The sequence below is a fragment of the Eufriesea mexicana genome, unplaced genomic scaffold (genome assembly GCF_001483705.2).
Source record: "Eufriesea mexicana isolate 0111107269 unplaced genomic scaffold, ASM148370v2 scaffold1523, whole genome shotgun sequence".
Classification (NCBI taxonomy): Eukaryota; Metazoa; Arthropoda; class Insecta; order Hymenoptera; family Apidae; genus Eufriesea; species Eufriesea mexicana.
Genome location: NW_016909723.1, coordinates 1010307 through 1027548, shown reverse-complemented (window position 1 = coordinate 1027548; position 17242 = coordinate 1010307). Strand labels below are relative to the sequence as shown.

The following is a 17242-nucleotide window of genomic DNA, read 5'->3' as shown; positions in this document are numbered from 1 at the left end:
GAGCGTCGAGGAGGAAGGTAATCGCGAAATGGCAGGAAAGTTGGAACGAAATGAAACGGAGGCTGTGTTTAAGAGCGAACTGAATCAATAGCTCTACCCTGCGACCCGTAGGCCAAATATAGGTCATACCGCGATCCCTTTTTCCCTCTCTGTCTCTTTTCCTCGTCCTTCCTCTCTGGCTGCGTTCTCGTCGTTTTTCTTCCACGGTGTTCGTTCCTAGATGGAAAGTACACGTTATATTATTGCATCTACGCGCGGTGGCGGCGCGCTCGTTGTCGGGACGTATACGTTTTTCATAAATAAATTCCGGGCATGCTTCTAAACTCGATCCTCTCGTCCGCTATTGGGTTACGCGTGCCTCCGAAATTACGTATTTCATCGCAAATTTTGGCAATTTCCACGTCCCTCGAGTACTCGGCTGTGTTTCCGCGCGGCGCATTTTTTCTTTCTCTTCGATACGATCCACCGTACAAATTGAACCCCGCGTTCGACGTACGTCAAGCGTAGCTGGTGCCGTATTTTCCAGGTGCATGTACGAAAATCGGGTAATGTTCGTCTCGCATCGCGTGGAGCTTAGCAGGGACAGTCGTGAGAAAGATGGACGACTTTATTGCCCAGCGGGTCAGACGGAAAGAGAAGCGGTGACATTTCGACTTCATTCTCTTTCGGTGTGTTTCCGTCGTGGGAGAAAGTTGCGATTAGTCCTCGGTGCTGTGTTCTTTTCAACGCAACTCTTGCCAACTTTCATCGTTATTCTCCTTCTGACAGAGAGGAGATACGTCGTCGTGTCTTCTGCTCGCGCGTGCCAGCCAAGTTGCTCGCTTCCGCTACTTCGCGTCGTTTCTTTAATTATAACCCGAAGCTACTTGCAACGCTTCGATTTTTCGCAGCGAAGGAACAACGAGAGGGAGCTCCTTTGAGGTCTGGTTTGAAAAGTTCGCGTAACTTACAGTGGAAAACGCGGAATGCGGCTCAAAGCTGGCAATATCGCGGAATCGGGAATAAAATTCATCCCGTTTCGTTTCCGTGGCTTGTTTCTCCTTTTTTCTTCCCTTTTTCTGCCAAGCCCTTGTTACTCGCGGTCCCCGGTGCGAGTACGCGGGCCACTTTCGTACATTCCGATTTAATATCGGCGGTGCAAACGGTACTTACTTTCGAACAAACTCCGAAACTAAACGTAACTAGCCGCACGCGGTAACAGCGGAATTAACGCGTTATTTCCGCGGCGTGGTAGCAACGTAACGGAAGCAATCACGTTGGCAACGGTAAATTCATCCGTCATTGGTCGGGCAAACGAGCCAGAAACGAGCCGGGTAAAAATAATTGCCGTTATCGTGGCGAATAACAAAGGCTGGCCGTTACAGCGAGCCAAAGTTTTTGCAAGCGATTCGACGAAATGTGATTGGCCGCGGTTCGAGCAAATTAGCAGTTAACAAATTAACAGTGTCGCAAACGGGAACGTTGGACGAAACGCAAAATTGCCACGACCCATGGCTTCCTAGCGTTTCCGGTCGATTGAAATACGCCACTCACCCGTACGACCGTCCACCGTTCTACGCTTCCATTGGCAAACCTATTGATTATCCGTTCGCGTTCCTACCGTGCTGTCCATTTGCTGGTTGATTCATTATAATTGCAGCGTCGAAACGGCGACTGGCGTGCACACTGGTTCCGCTTGTTCTCCGACCTCGGCCACCGACTATCGTCTCCGCGTCGTTTCGTTAAGTCTGCCACTTGCTTTCTTATCCATTCTCGCGAAACGTTTCCCACGAAATCGATTAATCCTCGTCGCATCGTTGGCATGGAGGTATCGATCGGTATACACGCGCTCGTCCAGGCCTACGCCATAGATATTATTCGACGTTCTTATGAATTACGCATCGATGGTAAACTCTACTGCTCCCAGCTCGGCAATGTTTCCACGATTATTAACCAGGATGTTCGATCAGAGACGGTTGATCGTACCGACCAAACCGACCGAACCGGCGAACAGTCGCGCATAATACATTTATGCTATTTTTATAAGCGGTCGTACCACTCCGCGATCCAGCCATTTTAACGCAACGTTGACCCACATTCTTCTCGGATTAAACACACCGTGGCCTGTCGTCAAATTTATTACGGAAACACGGCGTATTTTGCTTCGGCGAATATTTACGTTGTAATATCGACATCGTTATTACAGGGAATCGCGGTGAATTCTCCATTGTCGGCCGACGTAATCTCGTTCGCGAGTGCAAATTTAAGATACTCCGCCGGTCGCGTATTGTCTCCGTCAGTTTGCTCGTCGCAGCCGCGCGAAAAAGTCGGATGTCCGCACGATTCCGCGCTAATCGGCAGAGCAAATACGAGGGCAATTCGCGCGACCCACGTCCGCGATTATCGATTCGGCGGCCGGCGAATTTTATTCGGAACAATGACACGGAATAACGAACTTCGTGACGATTGCATCCGCGTCACTCTCTAGCGTGAACGACGTCTCGCGAATGCCATCAATTTCAGCTGCGATCTGCCAAGACTTTGTCGAGGAACGTGTTCGTTCGGGAAGACGATCGTGGCGAGATGTTTTCTCTTTCGTTGCTTTTACGGAAGAGATAACGAGTGGGAATAGGATGAGGATTCACGGTGGAACATTATTCATGGAAGGTGGACGTCGGTGCAGAGATCGAAACTTTTCGAAACTCTCTAATGCAGCGGTTTCGCTTCGAAGCTGACGCGTGGCTCGACCGATCGAGAATCGCCGTTTCGGATTAAACGGATAGGGCGGACCAGAGGTTTGTACAAATTACGATACATTGTACCGATGCTTCCCGAATGGTCAAAGTTTGGTCGAATGTAAGGGGGAATAAAGCGAGACTCAGCTTTCGACAGGCCGCCGAACGATCGACGTCGTAATTTTGCCACGATTCTGAGACAGCGTTTAGCAAGAGGAGCAAGAGGAGCTTCCGTGTATCGACACTTCGTTAACCGCATCAGCGAGGCCAACGCGGCAGCATCTCCGTCGTAATTTAACACGAGTGCAACGCCAAAGGAAGCTGGTATTTTGCACGGCTTCGCGGTGAAATCGCGCGACGACGCTCGATCACCGGCAACGAGTGATCGAGTAATCGTTCCGCGATACGTAGGGTAATTAGTAGCTGTCTGCTTCCGCCGGAAATTACTGCCTTTTCCGGAATATCGCGCGGCACTCCGGCACCTATACAGTCGTTAGCGCGACTCTAACGACGCGCATACGATTATAGCCTAGAAGCTTTCCGCGTGAAGCGTTTACAACGCAGGGATGATTCGTTTGTCGAGCTCCTACAAATTCAACGGTACAGGAACAAGAGGAACAGGAGGCGTGATTCTCTTCCTAGGAAACCTTACTTTTGGATTCTCAACGTCAACGCGTCACAGTCGCAACTCTCGACGACGCCTCGCGACTTGGATCGCGAAGGATCGAAAACCGAACGTCGCGTGTTTGTTTCCATCGAGTAACTCTCCTGTTTTCGCGGCGGATCTAGGAATTTACGTGTTCCTTTCGCGTTCTCTGTCACTCCTCATAAACTCGTGGGCACCATCGACTTGGACGACAGTGGAAATAAAGACGCAAAGACCTAGTCTACAGTCAGTCGGACAGCTTAGCCAACGAATTATCTCTGCACGGTACTTTACCCCTCCGATTCGATAGCCATGCGACGGCAATATTCCAGTTATATATATATACCTCGTGGCGAAGACATCGAGTCAATTCGATCGTTAGCGATTTAACGATGTAACGTGGTAGCAAGAGGCCGGTGTCGGCCTCTTACCAGTCCTTATCTGCTCGCCAGTCTGTTCGCTGTTCTTTTTGTTTCCACTCTCCCCTCCCTCTATCGGCATGCATTCAAGGCATTGTTAGCGCGCGGACGAGCCTTCCTTTTATCTCCTCTACTGTTATTCGCTCAGCCCGCTCCGCCACCCTCGCCCCATTTCGCTCCTTTTCTCCTTTTGTCTTTATCCACTCGCGATAACGACGTTCCGTTGGTATCAAATTGATCAGACGAGACGCGCCTTAACGACGTGCCGCGTGTGACTGTGCTCGGGTGTAGCCGAGGTTCGCTTCATCGACGATCGACCTCCTTTCCACGCCGGCCCCCCGTTCCCTTCCGTCGCAAATAATTACGACGTAACGCTTTATCTCCTCGGCACCGTCTGCCCACCGCTGTATCGTTGACGTTTCGTCGTACGGAAGGATCTTCGCGTATTATATCGGGATAAATACCGCGAAGCGCGGGCAAAATGCAAAGAGAGCTTCCACGAAAGACGTACCGCCATGACACGGTGTGTTTTATTGGTAAACATGATGTATATCTACGATATAAACGTTCGCGTCGGCGAAACTCCGCGGTGGTACGCGGTGAGGGAAGCCTTTGGTATGAAAGAAACGGGAAACGGCGAAGCGTTATAACCAGGTACAAACGAAGACGGTGGATCGACCGATCGATCGATCGCGTCAATATCCCTCGTTGTCGGAATACGACGCGACGTAATCGTGGGCGTCTTGTTCCTGTTGCGCCTCGGCCTGATGATCGTGAACCTGAAGCTGACCTCGGCCAGCGTAGACATCGGCCGAGTGGTCGTTCTTGCCGGAAGTGTGCACCACGGCGTGAAATCCATCCTTGTCGGCGTGGTAGCTGACTACCCGAACACCACCACCTGGTTCCTTCACGCTGTACTGACCGGAGACGCTGCTTCCTGCGGAAAGGAACGTTTGCGGATGAACGGAAGTCGGGGAACCGATTGCCTAACTCGTAACGAGACATAATTCGATGCCGGTGAAACTTTGCCCGAAGTGGCTGCGTTTCAATCTAACAATACCGACGAATGGAACACGGAGCTCGCGGCCGAGACTCGACTGTATCCTTCTCGTGAATTTACCCGTTGCTCGGACACCGGTTCTGCTACCTTTCCGCATATTCATAACGCAAACTGTGTCTCGCGGTCGAGCTGCATGCGCTTTCGCGAGAAATTTCGCGGCTCTCGCACGAACGACGTTCCCGATGCAACTCGAGCGCGTAAAAATTCGTTACGCTCGTCGCGACGTGGTCGAATAGAAGCGGAAACGTCGTTTCGCTCTCGCTTACCGTCTCGCGTCTCCTTCTGCCCGTGGAAATCGCCCGTCCGATGATCCTCCACGCCGTACGAGAACTCGTACTTGGGATGCGCCACGTAGTCGAGCGCGTAGCCTTGCTCCTGCTGCTCTTGCCCGTGCAAGTCGTTCGAGTTGTCCTCGTGAGTCACCGCGTACGGTACTTTCACCTCGTACACCGGCCCCTCGACAGGCCCGTGAAACTGCAGGTACGAGCTGGCCAGTGAACCGTGCTGCAAGGGATCCTGGTGTTCGCCAACAGCCTCTCCGTCCAGGGATATCAGACCGGCTCGTGATGGATGGCCGAGAGCCAGCGTGATGGTCAAGGCGATACCGACCTGTGCCGCAAAAAGTCGCCTTCGAAAATACCTCGTAATCCGACGTTTCTCTCCCGATGAGATCCGAAAGATCGGTCGCTGAAAGATTTACCGGCGATCCAGGCGTAACTGACGCGCGACGGCTCCACTTTCCAGCGATCGCTCTTTCTCGCGATTTTCGAAATTCGTAAATCGAAAGCGACAAATTGGAATGGCATGCGAGCGAGCGAGCGATTCCACGGCGACGAGGAACACGAGTACGACTCGATTCCTTAATTGCCGTTCTGTACGAACGAGTGTACCAACGTGTGCACGAACGTGTCAAAGCGAGAGTAGCTTCTCGGTGGTACATACGCTGCGTTTATACCGTTTATACAGATCGAACTCGGAGGTGCGAGAGGGAACGAGAGAAAAGAGACGAAAACGTCGGGTCTGAGATGTTCCGTTTTCAATTATGGCGATTGTCAGCGCGCTGGCGTTGACTATGACGCGAAAAACAGACTCGCTGGTCGATTATACGAGCCAATAAAAGTTTCGCGTTTCATCGTGGATTGAAATTCGATTCTCTTCGTTTCTTTTGTACGAGTTCCGCAGTGTTTGCTCGTTTACCGTGGCAAACGAAATTATTGAAAACGATTCAGCGGAAAAATATCGACAAAAGTATCCGGACAAACAGGGGCGGGAACGAAGCAACGTGCAAATCAGCGCAATCTAAAATAATTCTTGTCACGGTCCATCAGTTCGTTCGCAGCTACCAATTACGTTTCATTTGTAACGTTGTAACAAGTGTTAAAGCGTGGCAAACGCGGACGCAAACGAGCAAAATCATGGTAAAAAGAATGCCAGTTGGTTTTAATTACCCGACGTGGAACCCGGAATAACAAACAGTCTGCTTCGCTGTTCCATACGCTACGCGACGCGACTGTTACACCGCTCTCGCAACCGTGCTACCACGTTCTCCGCCATCTTCGGCCTTCTCGCAATCGTTTATTCTCCTTTCTCGCGAATACGGCGATTCTCGGCTCGGAACACGCTCGTTTGCCCGTGCCAAATGTATTTTTCATAAATTACTCGAAATCGGAACGACCCTCCGAAGAAGCTTCTTCTTGCTCGATTTTCTCCGATTTTCCCTCGCACCGTTCGCTTTCGAGAATAAAGGAAACCGCGTTCCGACGAGCACTTTCTCTCCTCCCTCGTCTATTTTTCTTCTCCGATCGTCCCTTCCTACTCGCTTTCGCGAAATACCTCTTTCTCCGACGCACGGTTCTCCCGAAACCTTCATCGAAGATTCCGCTTCCGATACGCTACCTTGAACCTCGTGTCTCTCATCGTGGTATTAAATGCGGTCAGGTGAGAACTGCAACTTTCCAGCCTGTTTTCTAGCCTTTTATACCGGCGCGATGCACACCGTGCATACGCGTCGCTCGTAAACACACGTGAATCTGCCAGTTACGTGGTCGCCGGCCGTGCATGTGCGTACGCGTGTACATACGTGTGTCCACGCGTGCGTACACCTTGGTGAATTTCGCTTGGACATGGTCCTCTCTCGTCTCCGCTCCGCGACCTTTCACGTACGAGGACGCTGCAACGGAACCGTGTATTCTTCGTTCGCCACTTTCGACGACGCTCGTCCTTCCGACGTTGAATTAACGACGTCGAGAACCGCGTCGCGGGACGTATCGGAGGATCGTGAGATCGATCGGACGCGAGCGAGTCGATCCGCGTTCTGTGCTCCGAAATCGCGGGCTTTGCTCGGATAATACTCGATTCCAATGACGCGTAAGCAGTTATCAGTGGATCTCCGTTGAATACCGTGGAGCGATCCTGGCCACAGTGGCTTCCTTGCTCTGCCAGAGGCGGCCAAAGACGAAGCCAAGCGGCTTCCTTTCGAAAGCACGAAGCCCGGCGTCGCTGGACGACACCCGGATCGAATAATCCGCTTACTCCGTTCCAGTCGGGATTTATTTGGATTCTTAACCCCTCGGGATACTCGACTGCTCGGATTGAATCGTGTCGGATCTACTTTAAATGCCTCCATCTCGAACCTTGTCCTTTTTTCTCCCACCCTCTCCTTCTCTCTCCGCTGGAAAAGCAGCCTGTCTCGGTCGTTTGATAGCGCAGTTTAATTCCTTTATTGGGCTGTTTGTTCGAGTTTCGAATACCTTCGCGAGAAACGCCGATTATCCAATAGCCTGTCCCAGCTTCGAACAATCGACCCGCGTCTTCTAAACTGCCGTTGCGCTAATCTTCCGAATCCTACCCGTTCGACCTCCGCTTGGAAACCGGATCACCGGTGTTAATCAGTACCGACTCGGCCGCCGATTCCGATTATACGTAACCGAGATACGACTGGCGAACGAAACGTTTGAAATCTTTACGGAAGTATAATTCGGCGAAGCTTCTTCGAGCGACGTGTTTGAAGTCAAACATCAAAAGCCTTGATTCCCTGGAGCCGGCTGCGTCTAACAGGTAGACCGGAAAATACGGACCAAAACAGGAAGAACGAGACTCGAGTGTAAAGGGTTAGAAGATATATATATACGCGTTTGCTCGTAGATGTTTACAGAAGCCGCTTTGAAGCAGTGAGAAAATAAGAAAATGTCTGGAAGAGGACTGGGGCTGATCAGAAAAATAACAAGCTACACCGAGAGCACCGGTCCGTATTCCGTCGCCATGGTATTTCGTCCTTTAAATCCGAACGGTTAAATTTCTGCCCCCTTTTCCTCTGTCTCTCGCGTTTCCGATTTATCAAATGAAATTCTCCTACTAATCGGTCAGGTGATCTCTGTGCGCGCGTCGCGACGCATCGCCCGCTATCCGTGACGTTTCTGGTCTATTCGAGGCACCACGGCCATTGCGACAGCGGTTGCGCACCAGCCCGATTCGCTAGCTACGGGGGTTTGTCGATGTCTCATTACGATTTACGTTGCGATTTACGTTTGGCCGCCTCTTTCACCCAGCCGTATCGCGTACGTTGCCGCGAGAACATATCGAGGGCCGTTAGCGGAATTGCGTTCTCGATCGAGATCGAAAGAGCAGCCACTCGATGCTTAAGCGTATCTCGGTTCGCGTCGCGTCCTCCCAGGATTCCAATGGCGGAAGATCGGTTAAAGAATTTCGCCGTACCGGTCGTTTCTCCCGAGATTAATCGACGTATACGGAATAAAATCGTTGGCGGATGTCGTTGGTTGAGACAGCGAGCTCGAGGTCGATTACGCCGTCCGATGCCAAATGGTTGACACGCGGGTCGTTGAATGGTTCAGGTGAAGCACACGAAAGATTCCGCTTTCGCGAAACGAAGCCAACCGGAAGTTGGCTACAGCAAAATTCGACCAACGTTTTTTCGCGTAAATCGCCGGGATTCCACGGACAAAGTGTGTATCCCTCTGTCCCAAAATTGCCAGCTTAAACGATTAAACCTCTTTACGAACGATCCGGATCCAAATAAGAGCCAGAGTCGAGATGCAGGGTACAAAATCGTTATCGTCCACTGTTTATCGATTAGCTTCGTGTACGGTTCGGTCAACGCGAATTAAAAGGCATTATAATTCATGGTATTTCGAGCGAGGAAGGAGAGAAGGTACGTTCAAAGGTAAGAATATCCTCGTGGAAAATATAAATATACCGAATTAGAACGGTATACGTGGGTAACTGGTGTCGACATCTGCGGATCAAACGATCGTTTGTTCCGCGCATACACTGTAGATTGTTTGTATTTGCTCTATGCACTGTAAATTATTCCTCGCTATTCAATGCGGAGGCACTTCATCTTCAGAAGACCAATTACAACACCTATCTTCCCTCGGAATTATTCCTTTGGCCGGAACAATTATACTCTCGCGGTTCGATACGGGTACGCGACTAGCGATGCTAATATCGAAAGCGCTAATTGAAGTGGATCCGTGTGTTTCATCCGCGGAACGGAGATACGAAAATCCAGACCGAACATCCCCTTTGAAAGGAACGAAGTTTCTTTGACAGGTATACTTTTGCTCGAGTTGCTTCATCGTCGAGCAACATCTTTGACGCGAAATCGTTGGATGAACGTACGATGACGATAGACAATCCATCTCGTTCGTGCAGAGGCACAGCTTTGCATCGTCCACGTATATATTCGGCTTTCGGGCGATCGCGCGACAATCGTGGAAACGCGATTGTAAATTCTACGGGTCGAAAATGGGCGATTTGCCGAAGAAATAACGTTGACGAACGAAAACGTTCGATCATTTTCCAAAAAGCTGCATAGAACGATATCCAGCTTTTCTATCGGGAGCGAAAGAAAGAAACGGACTAATATATACCAGTCACGTTGCCGTTATACCTCGAATATGTACATGCTGAAAGCGCGGTCTCTTTATCTGATCCTTTATAGGGGATAATATGATTCGGGATGAAAATAAAAGGATCATAACCGTGATCAAATTTAGAATACGAGGGGATAAGTGTGGTTAAATGGAAAAGCGCTGTTTCGATATTTTCTCGTTTTTCTTATAGATAGAGGGAAGTCTCGCCGTGTCCCGTTATCGCCTTCCCGATGCAATAAATTCAACGTTCGTTGCTCGTTCCAAACTCTTTCGACTGTATCCCAGACCGAAGATTAATTTTTTTCACCGACGACGAGAAGAAAATTCGGAATTTATTCGGTAATATCCGGAAGGCGGACGACGTTGGCCGAACGACTGCTAGAATTTCTAAGACTTTAACCCCTCGTTGCCGTCTGAATGGGCATAATTGACAAGGTGCATCGGACGCAGAAGTGGTAGGATGGTACGATGATTCGGCGAACTCCTTCGATACCACTTCTTCTGCTTTCATACTCCGGAAAGCTTGGGCAAAGCGCATCGAGTGCAAATTGCGGCAGACAGGCGATCTGGGTCAAGCCGATGCGCGAGGCAACCGGTACCGTTGGCTGTTTTACGATTAAACGAATGCACCGAGTTCGAGAGGAACAGGTTCCCTCGTTTCGCAACCTGGTCCGGTGACAGCGAGCAGTCCTGTTGCCTCGAGCTTCGTCGCCGGCTCGGTATCACACCCGTGCCCGAATCGTTTCCCGTGATGTACGAGCCCGTGGACAAGAATGCGTGTGACACCGACTTTATTCACCTGCGGCTGCACTCCGTGGATGATTTATTTAAACGCGGACGATGTTCCGCCGCTGTCCGAAATTGGAGAAATTCTTTTGGTAATTCAGCACGGTATTCGTCCCACGCGCTTACGCCAAGTTCTTTCGAGCTGGATTTAAAAGCAGCGACGGGTCGCGCAAGTTTTCGCCCCTAATAAAACGCCGGGACAATAGAAAGGAACGAAGGCGAGTAGACCCGAAACAGCGTTGAATGCTCATTGCCCCGGAGTCGTCGGCTGGCTCAATTAAAATTCTCAGTGAAATTTCTCATTTAGTCGAAACACTTGCTTCAGCGGGCAGCCATCCGCGAAGTCGTACGACAAACGGAATTTCGTCGAGCCATTTTTTCCGAGGAACAGTTAGCCAAGGAAGGTTAAAACGGGTAACGATAAGGAAACGCAATTGCGACCATTATTTTCGCGTTATTGCGGTTGTGTCAGGCGTTTCCAGAGCGTGACTCGCGAAGCACGGCAAAGCAATGAAACGTTAAAAATGCGCGCTATTAAGGGCCAATGTGCCAGGATACCGTTTCATTTGCATCCACGCTACCGTCTTTCTATTATTAAAATACGGAAGTGGTCGGTGTCTGCCAACGATCCTTCCCTGTTCCCTTTACCGTAGCACGGTCGAAAGCAATTACGACGAGTCGAGAATACCGAACCGGTTCATCTTCATTTTCGATGCGTTTCCGGTGATTTTCCTCCCGAAAACGTTGAATTTCGTTTCGAGCCAAGAATACGCTTTCCGTTCCGAGTCCCGATTCTTTCTTCCATCCTTTCCCCCCCCCCCTCTCTCTCTCTTTCTTTCTTTCTTTCGTTCTTTCTTTCCCCTTTCGGGGTCCCGAGCGTCTAAGAAATCAAGATCGAATTCAAAGAGCGCGGAGATCGTGGCAAGAATTCTCACCTGTACCACGTACGACAAGTGGTACACGCGGTGAAAAACAATTTGCAAACACTCTTGCCGACAGATCGACGGTTATGTAAGCGTCTACCGTTTTGCCGTGTACACAAGCTCGAACGCGGTCAGACGCGTTACGGCGAAATCGGTTTTCTTCCAACAACTAGTAAAATTCTCTCTCTCTCTCTCTCTCTCTCCCCCTCTCGACGGAGAGAAATCTCCGGTGGTCCGTGAAACGTCCACCTCGAGTTTCTCACTCGTTTGCGATAGTTTGGACGATAATTTACGATTCGGGCGCATCGGCAGAGGCACGGTCACGCGGTGCAAATATGGCGCGTCACGATCGGAGATTAACGCGTTAGCGAGTTGTCAAGGGACCACGTGCACGGGTGCCGCGTCCACGCGTAAATCAAAGTTCAAGATACCAATTTAGTTGCACTTGTCACGGTTGCCCGGCCAAGCGCGACACTTTCGCTTACTCGTCGCCGTGATCTTAAGACCTGTTGATCGAATACAATCGAATTCCTCGTCACCGGACAATGTCGTGCACGCGTTTCGTGGCGAGGTACACACGCGTCCGGACACGCGTATGTCAATTTGCCGGCGCCTAACTAATCCTCCGACCCGGCTACTAGCTTGGACGACACGTGTGACGTGAATTGGCCATTATGCGTTCATCGAGAGGAACAAGTTTTCACAAGCAGCTCCTCGATTCTCTGTTCGTTGCGCGGTTTCTTGGGTAAACCAAAGGAACGATGTGGAATTGCGCTCCTTTCTGAGTCGATAAAATGTCCTTTTCTTCTCCGTTTAAAAGGTAATCTTATTTAAACTTGTTTTCCGCAATTTTGACCGCAAACCGCAGTCTTTTGTTTGCTTTGCAGCGTAAACGGTATTTATCAACGGTGAGCGGAAAATACGCAATTTCGCGTTTAATTAAAGGGAAACGATCTGCGGAAAATCGATAAGTATCGGTGATTTATAACCGCGAGGGCATTCCATCGGTGGCACGTTACGGTCCGGTTTCTGTTCTCGAAATATCGGTAAAAATCGTCGCTAAAACCTCGCCCGGACTCGGTCGGTTAAACGCGAGGCGTGACGCATTCGGTCGCGTTTATTCGACCGGTGTCACTCGTCAGAGTTATCACGGCCGTATCGCAGATGGAAAGCAAGGAGTATCGACAAAATTTCTGCCGGATATATGTCACTTCGCGGAGACTTAATACACTCGAGCGTCTCGCGTTATTGCTGGTTCGACCATACGCGTTTGCGGTAATCCTACTAGCAGCAGTAAGCACTCTGTCGAAGTCAGGGATCAAAGCCTTTGTAATTCTATAGGACGCAACGTGAAAGCACTTGCAACGTGTCACCCGTGAGCGTGCGTTTCGTGTACACGCCGCGTTTCTATTCGAATCCTCGTGAATCCATGGCTACCAAAACAGTGCCGATGAACGTTTGGATTAAACGAACGTCCATGCGAATCCTAATGCCGTCGAATTGGCCGAGAATGAGCCAACGAGTTATGAACGGGAACGAAACGATAAATTTCGTTTTTCCTCGATCGATAATTCATACGAAATCCTCGTTTGCGGTCCAGCCGAAAGATCCGTATCCGCGTGCTTGATCCGTGTCAGATGAACGCGTGCTAAATATTTAATAAATCGTCAGCGAAATTGCGACGCTGGGAACCCTGACTAAGATTAATTCCCACGATACGATATTAGCCTCGACGATCTCGTCTCGAACCTCGCTTCTACCAAGAGCGATATCGACGATTTGTCAAGGGTGCAACCCCGAAGCGATTCCCTCGGAGAACCTTGCAAAAATAACACCGTTTCTCGCTCGCGTATTCCCGGTTTAATATCGCGTAGGTGTATCGAGCAAAGAGTATCTTCGGGCAATTATTTTTATACCAGTCACGTCTATATGTATATCTCTTGGCGCGGATTAAACGGTAAAGCAGTGCTTATAAATGAATCATGACTTACTCGCAACCCGTTGAAATTACGGCCACGCGAGTATCCAGAAGCACGAATTAGAAGCAAGTTGTAATATTAGATAGTTGCACGTGCTATCGGTGTCTCTTATGCACCGAAACCGCATGATGTATCGCCCAAAGGGTTCCTGCAGAGTTTCCCGTTTAATTAAACTTCTGATTGGTGACGATCCAGCGAACGCAACGTAATGACCAGGAGCAATCAGCTGCCGCCTGAAGGGACTGCGCACTTTTCGAAAGCTTCAGCGGAGAAAAGCTGGCCGAAAGGTCAGCCCCATGGACGACCGGAATGTCCAGGGATTCTGATTAAATCTTAAGAGATTTTCCGTCTGCTTTTTTTCCCCATGGACGACCGGAATGTCCAGGGATTCTGATTAAATCTTAAGAGATTTTCCGTCTGCTTTCGCGCCGTTCGATTAGATCTACCGCTGAAATTGTTTCTTTGTTGGCCATTCTATTTCTATTCGCTGATCTCTTTCGGAAAAATTTCCTCGTCGAGGCAAACGTTTCTCCGCTAATCTCCCATCTCCGCGAGAATAATTCGTACGCGCGTATCATCCCACCGAGTATCACGATCGGGCATGTTGGTATCGGAACGAGCTCGAAGAGGTCGTTGATTCATAGATCATCGCGTTAAACCCTTAATTAGCGACTGTCGTTGACCGGTAACGATATGCGAGGAAAAAGTAATCAATTTGCGATCACATCGCAGCTGGACCACGTAGGAACTCGGCCGTGCAGGGATTCGAAGTCTAATTAAACTTCAGATAGGTTCGGCCAGCCCGATACGATATAATGGAGAGCGAGAGATGCTGGCTTACCGGTGGAAAATCATTAATTTATTATGGAATTACGGGGGTCAAGACCCGTCGTGGAAAAAGAATTTTGCATATAATTAAACTTATCGCGGTCTCGCGGCAAGTCGGTTCGAATATTGTTTTCGGTTTATCGTTAAATAAACGATACCACACGGAATAATGCAAAACCGGTATCTCTCCTGGACCGGAACGAAAAAAGGAAGGCATTAATAACGTTCTCGATATCGGTTCGATTTTAATTATCGCGGAATATGTTTGCCACCCTTCCCCGCGAAATCGATTATTCGAAGCCGACGTTTTAATTAATCAACGCGTTGGTTAATGCACCGATGCAGCTGCATTTCGGTTTCGTTATTCGTCGGCTCCACTTATCGTACGAGCGAGAAGGTAATAAGCGAACGTATAGATCCGTCTCGATCGATTACAAATTTCGTTTCAACTTCCGTCGAGAGCGGGTGGCTACCGGGCGAAAAACAGACGCGAAAATTAAAAGAGAAGCGATCCAGCGGCTCTTACCCGGTTCACCTTTCCTTCGCGTAACGCCCATAACCTTGCCGATCTTTAGACGTTCTACCTATAAAAGCTTCGGATGTCCCGATCAATCACCCGGTCTGACTGATATTGGACGAACCGCGGCAGGCGCTAGCATCAATCTTTGATTATCCATCCTTCGACGCGTCTCCAGTTTTGCTTCTCGTTCATTCTCTTCATCTGCGTCATGCTAGAATCCGGATACCGATCCGACGTGGAAAAACACTACTCGTGTTTCTACTCGAAGCTGAAAATTCTTCGCAATTTTACAGACGGCAGATACGGTAATTTCTTTTTAATTTAAATATTTCTCTGTTTACTCGCTGCTCGTACAAAGGGTTGTAAAAATATGACAAACGTAGTAATGGTACCGAATGAAATTCTTCCTTCTTTATTTTACGTAACGTACAGCTCTCTGGCCGTTAATGAAAGTTTCCGCATAATTGTCGCGGAAAAATTACCTCGCCGTGTTGCGTTATCGGTATGCGACACGCTTTTAGAAATTAGACACACCTGCTTTTTAAGGAATTACTTGACGAGTTTCATATTCGTAAATTCATTTTTGCAGTTATTACTTCGTGCTTATTTCCGCTAATTAATTTTTGGTACGTTTGACCGAATTCCGCAATGCGCGTTGATTAGCCGAGAGTCTGGGGATTACGTAATCTATTTCGGAACGAGTTTTCGCGTGTATCGTGTAACGCTGTAATAATAGTTATTCTATTAATTGAGTCGAGCCGATCCATGGCGATGGTCAGCGCGCGTAATCGTGATCTAGCTGCTTACGGTGTCGATAATGGTGGTAATCCGTGGAACTAGGATAATCTTTATGGAAGTTATCGTCGCTTAGGATATATTCGTAATGATAATACGGCCCGTGGTCGTCGACACCTTCGTTGCGATCGTGATCGAGAAAACTCTCCCTATTATACTCTTTACGGTTTCTGTACGCATCGTAGCTACCTTCGTCGTCGTGGTGCTTGTCATGCTTTCTTTCGTTATCCCCATACCCGTATTTAAATTCGTCGTCGTAGTGCTTCCCGCCATATTTGCAGTCGCCATAGTCGCAGCGGTCGCGTTTATTATTCACTTCCTTTCGGTTATGCACGATCCGAATGCAAAGAAATCCACCGTGCTTGCCGTTTTTCTTATTCCCGTTGTGATCCTTGTCCCTTAATCGATGGCAGTGGGAATAATTGTGGCTTTGATGATAGTCGTATCGGTGTTTGTCATCGTGATCGTCGTCGGATTCGGTACGATTTGATCGGTCATCCCGTTCTGACGCAGACGCGCGTTGCATATTCCTATCATCGCCGCCATTTTCTTTTTCTAATTTATCCCTCGATTTCTCAAATTTATCGTCGGCTCTTTTACCTAGAAGTCAGTATGTCAAATTATCGATTATTTCGCTATTTTATCCGCAGAGATGTATCGATTATGCGGAAATTATGAAAACTCGAGGAAAATATTTCGATTTTGGTATTTAGGTTTCGAGAACACTAGACAGTGCGTCGATTCTATCCCTTTCGAGGAAAATATTTCGATTTTGGTATTTAGGTTTCGAGAACACTAGACAGTGCGTCGATTCTATTCCTTTTATATAAACGAATTTACGTCAGATCTACTTATACCAAACGATCCTTCTTATACTTGTAATATTTTTCATGCTTCTTCGGAACTATTAATACTCATGCACATATTACCGTGTTCGCAGTCCCCGTGTGCGAGACCCTTCCGGACACGATCATCTTCGTCGTTGTATGCAGATGAATATCCCTTATTAAATTTATAATCTGGGCTGTCGTCGTTATCTCTCCAAACTGTTCTCATTACTTTACTTTTATCAGAGTCTCTAGTCGAATCGAATGTAAATTCGCTGCTCGCCTTGGCAAATATCGTTACGGCCACCAGTGTTAGATACAAAGTCTGAATTAATCGAACAAACGTGAGATAAAATTTTGTTCTACTCCAATCACAAATTACCTTTCTGCTTTACCGTACCTTTGAGTCCATCGATGCCTTTAAATCTCACACGTCCTCTATCGCGTGTCTCGAGTAACGTGACTACTGGTACAGACCTCGTGTGATCAGACTTTTATACGGGAAATATTCGCTAAGAAAATTACGTGATAGTTTCTTCTATCGAAGATTCGATTGCAAAGTTGCTTAATCGTTACTTAAACTATGCTATAACCTCTGTAGTTTTACAGATGCTGTTAATCGTAGATACCTTTTATTTTATCATTCTCATTTTTCTTGCGGTTCAATCCTTTTCTTTGTTACTTTCTAATTTTCTTCTTCCCCGGAGAACGAAATAAATTTAACGATTACAATTGGCTTGCAAACAGATCCTTTGTCTTTGTAAGTGTAAAAATTTCGTTCCGACTACACTCCTTAAGGTGTATTTTTCCGATAGAAAGGAGGTGGAGGAAAGTTCTTTGAGGGGAATCGAAT

General features: G+C 48.5%; 1 protein-coding gene across 1 annotated transcript; it reads right to left on the bottom strand.

Annotated features, from left to right (window-relative positions):
- Nucleotides 1-4474: 4474 nt before the first annotated feature.
- On the bottom strand, nucleotides 4475-16801 carry LOC108548431 (sarcoplasmic reticulum histidine-rich calcium-binding protein). The gene is made up of 6 exons (XM_017901348.1): nucleotides 16790-16801; nucleotides 16492-16714; nucleotides 15575-16162; nucleotides 6736-6806; nucleotides 5106-5448; nucleotides 4475-4716 (listed from the first exon to the last, which is right to left on the bottom strand). Exons 1-6 carry the CDS (start codon nucleotides 16799-16801, stop codon nucleotides 4475-4477), a joined length of 1479 nt encoding a protein of 492 aa, XP_017756837.1.
- Nucleotides 16802-17242: the final 441 nt, after the last annotated feature.

What these genes read in the sequence shown, in the direction of transcription:
- LOC108548431 (XM_017901348.1), bottom strand. An exon ending in TTACCACCATTATCGACACC is followed by an intron (nt 6,807 to 15,574) that starts GTAAGCAGCTAG and finishes ATAAAAGGCTAG; the next exon opens with AAAACAGGCTGGAAAGTTGC. An exon ending in GCAGAAGGAGACGCGAGACG is followed by an intron (nt 4,717 to 5,105) that starts GTAAGCGAGAGC and finishes TCCTTTCCGCAG; the next exon opens with GAAGCAGCGTCTCCGGTCAG.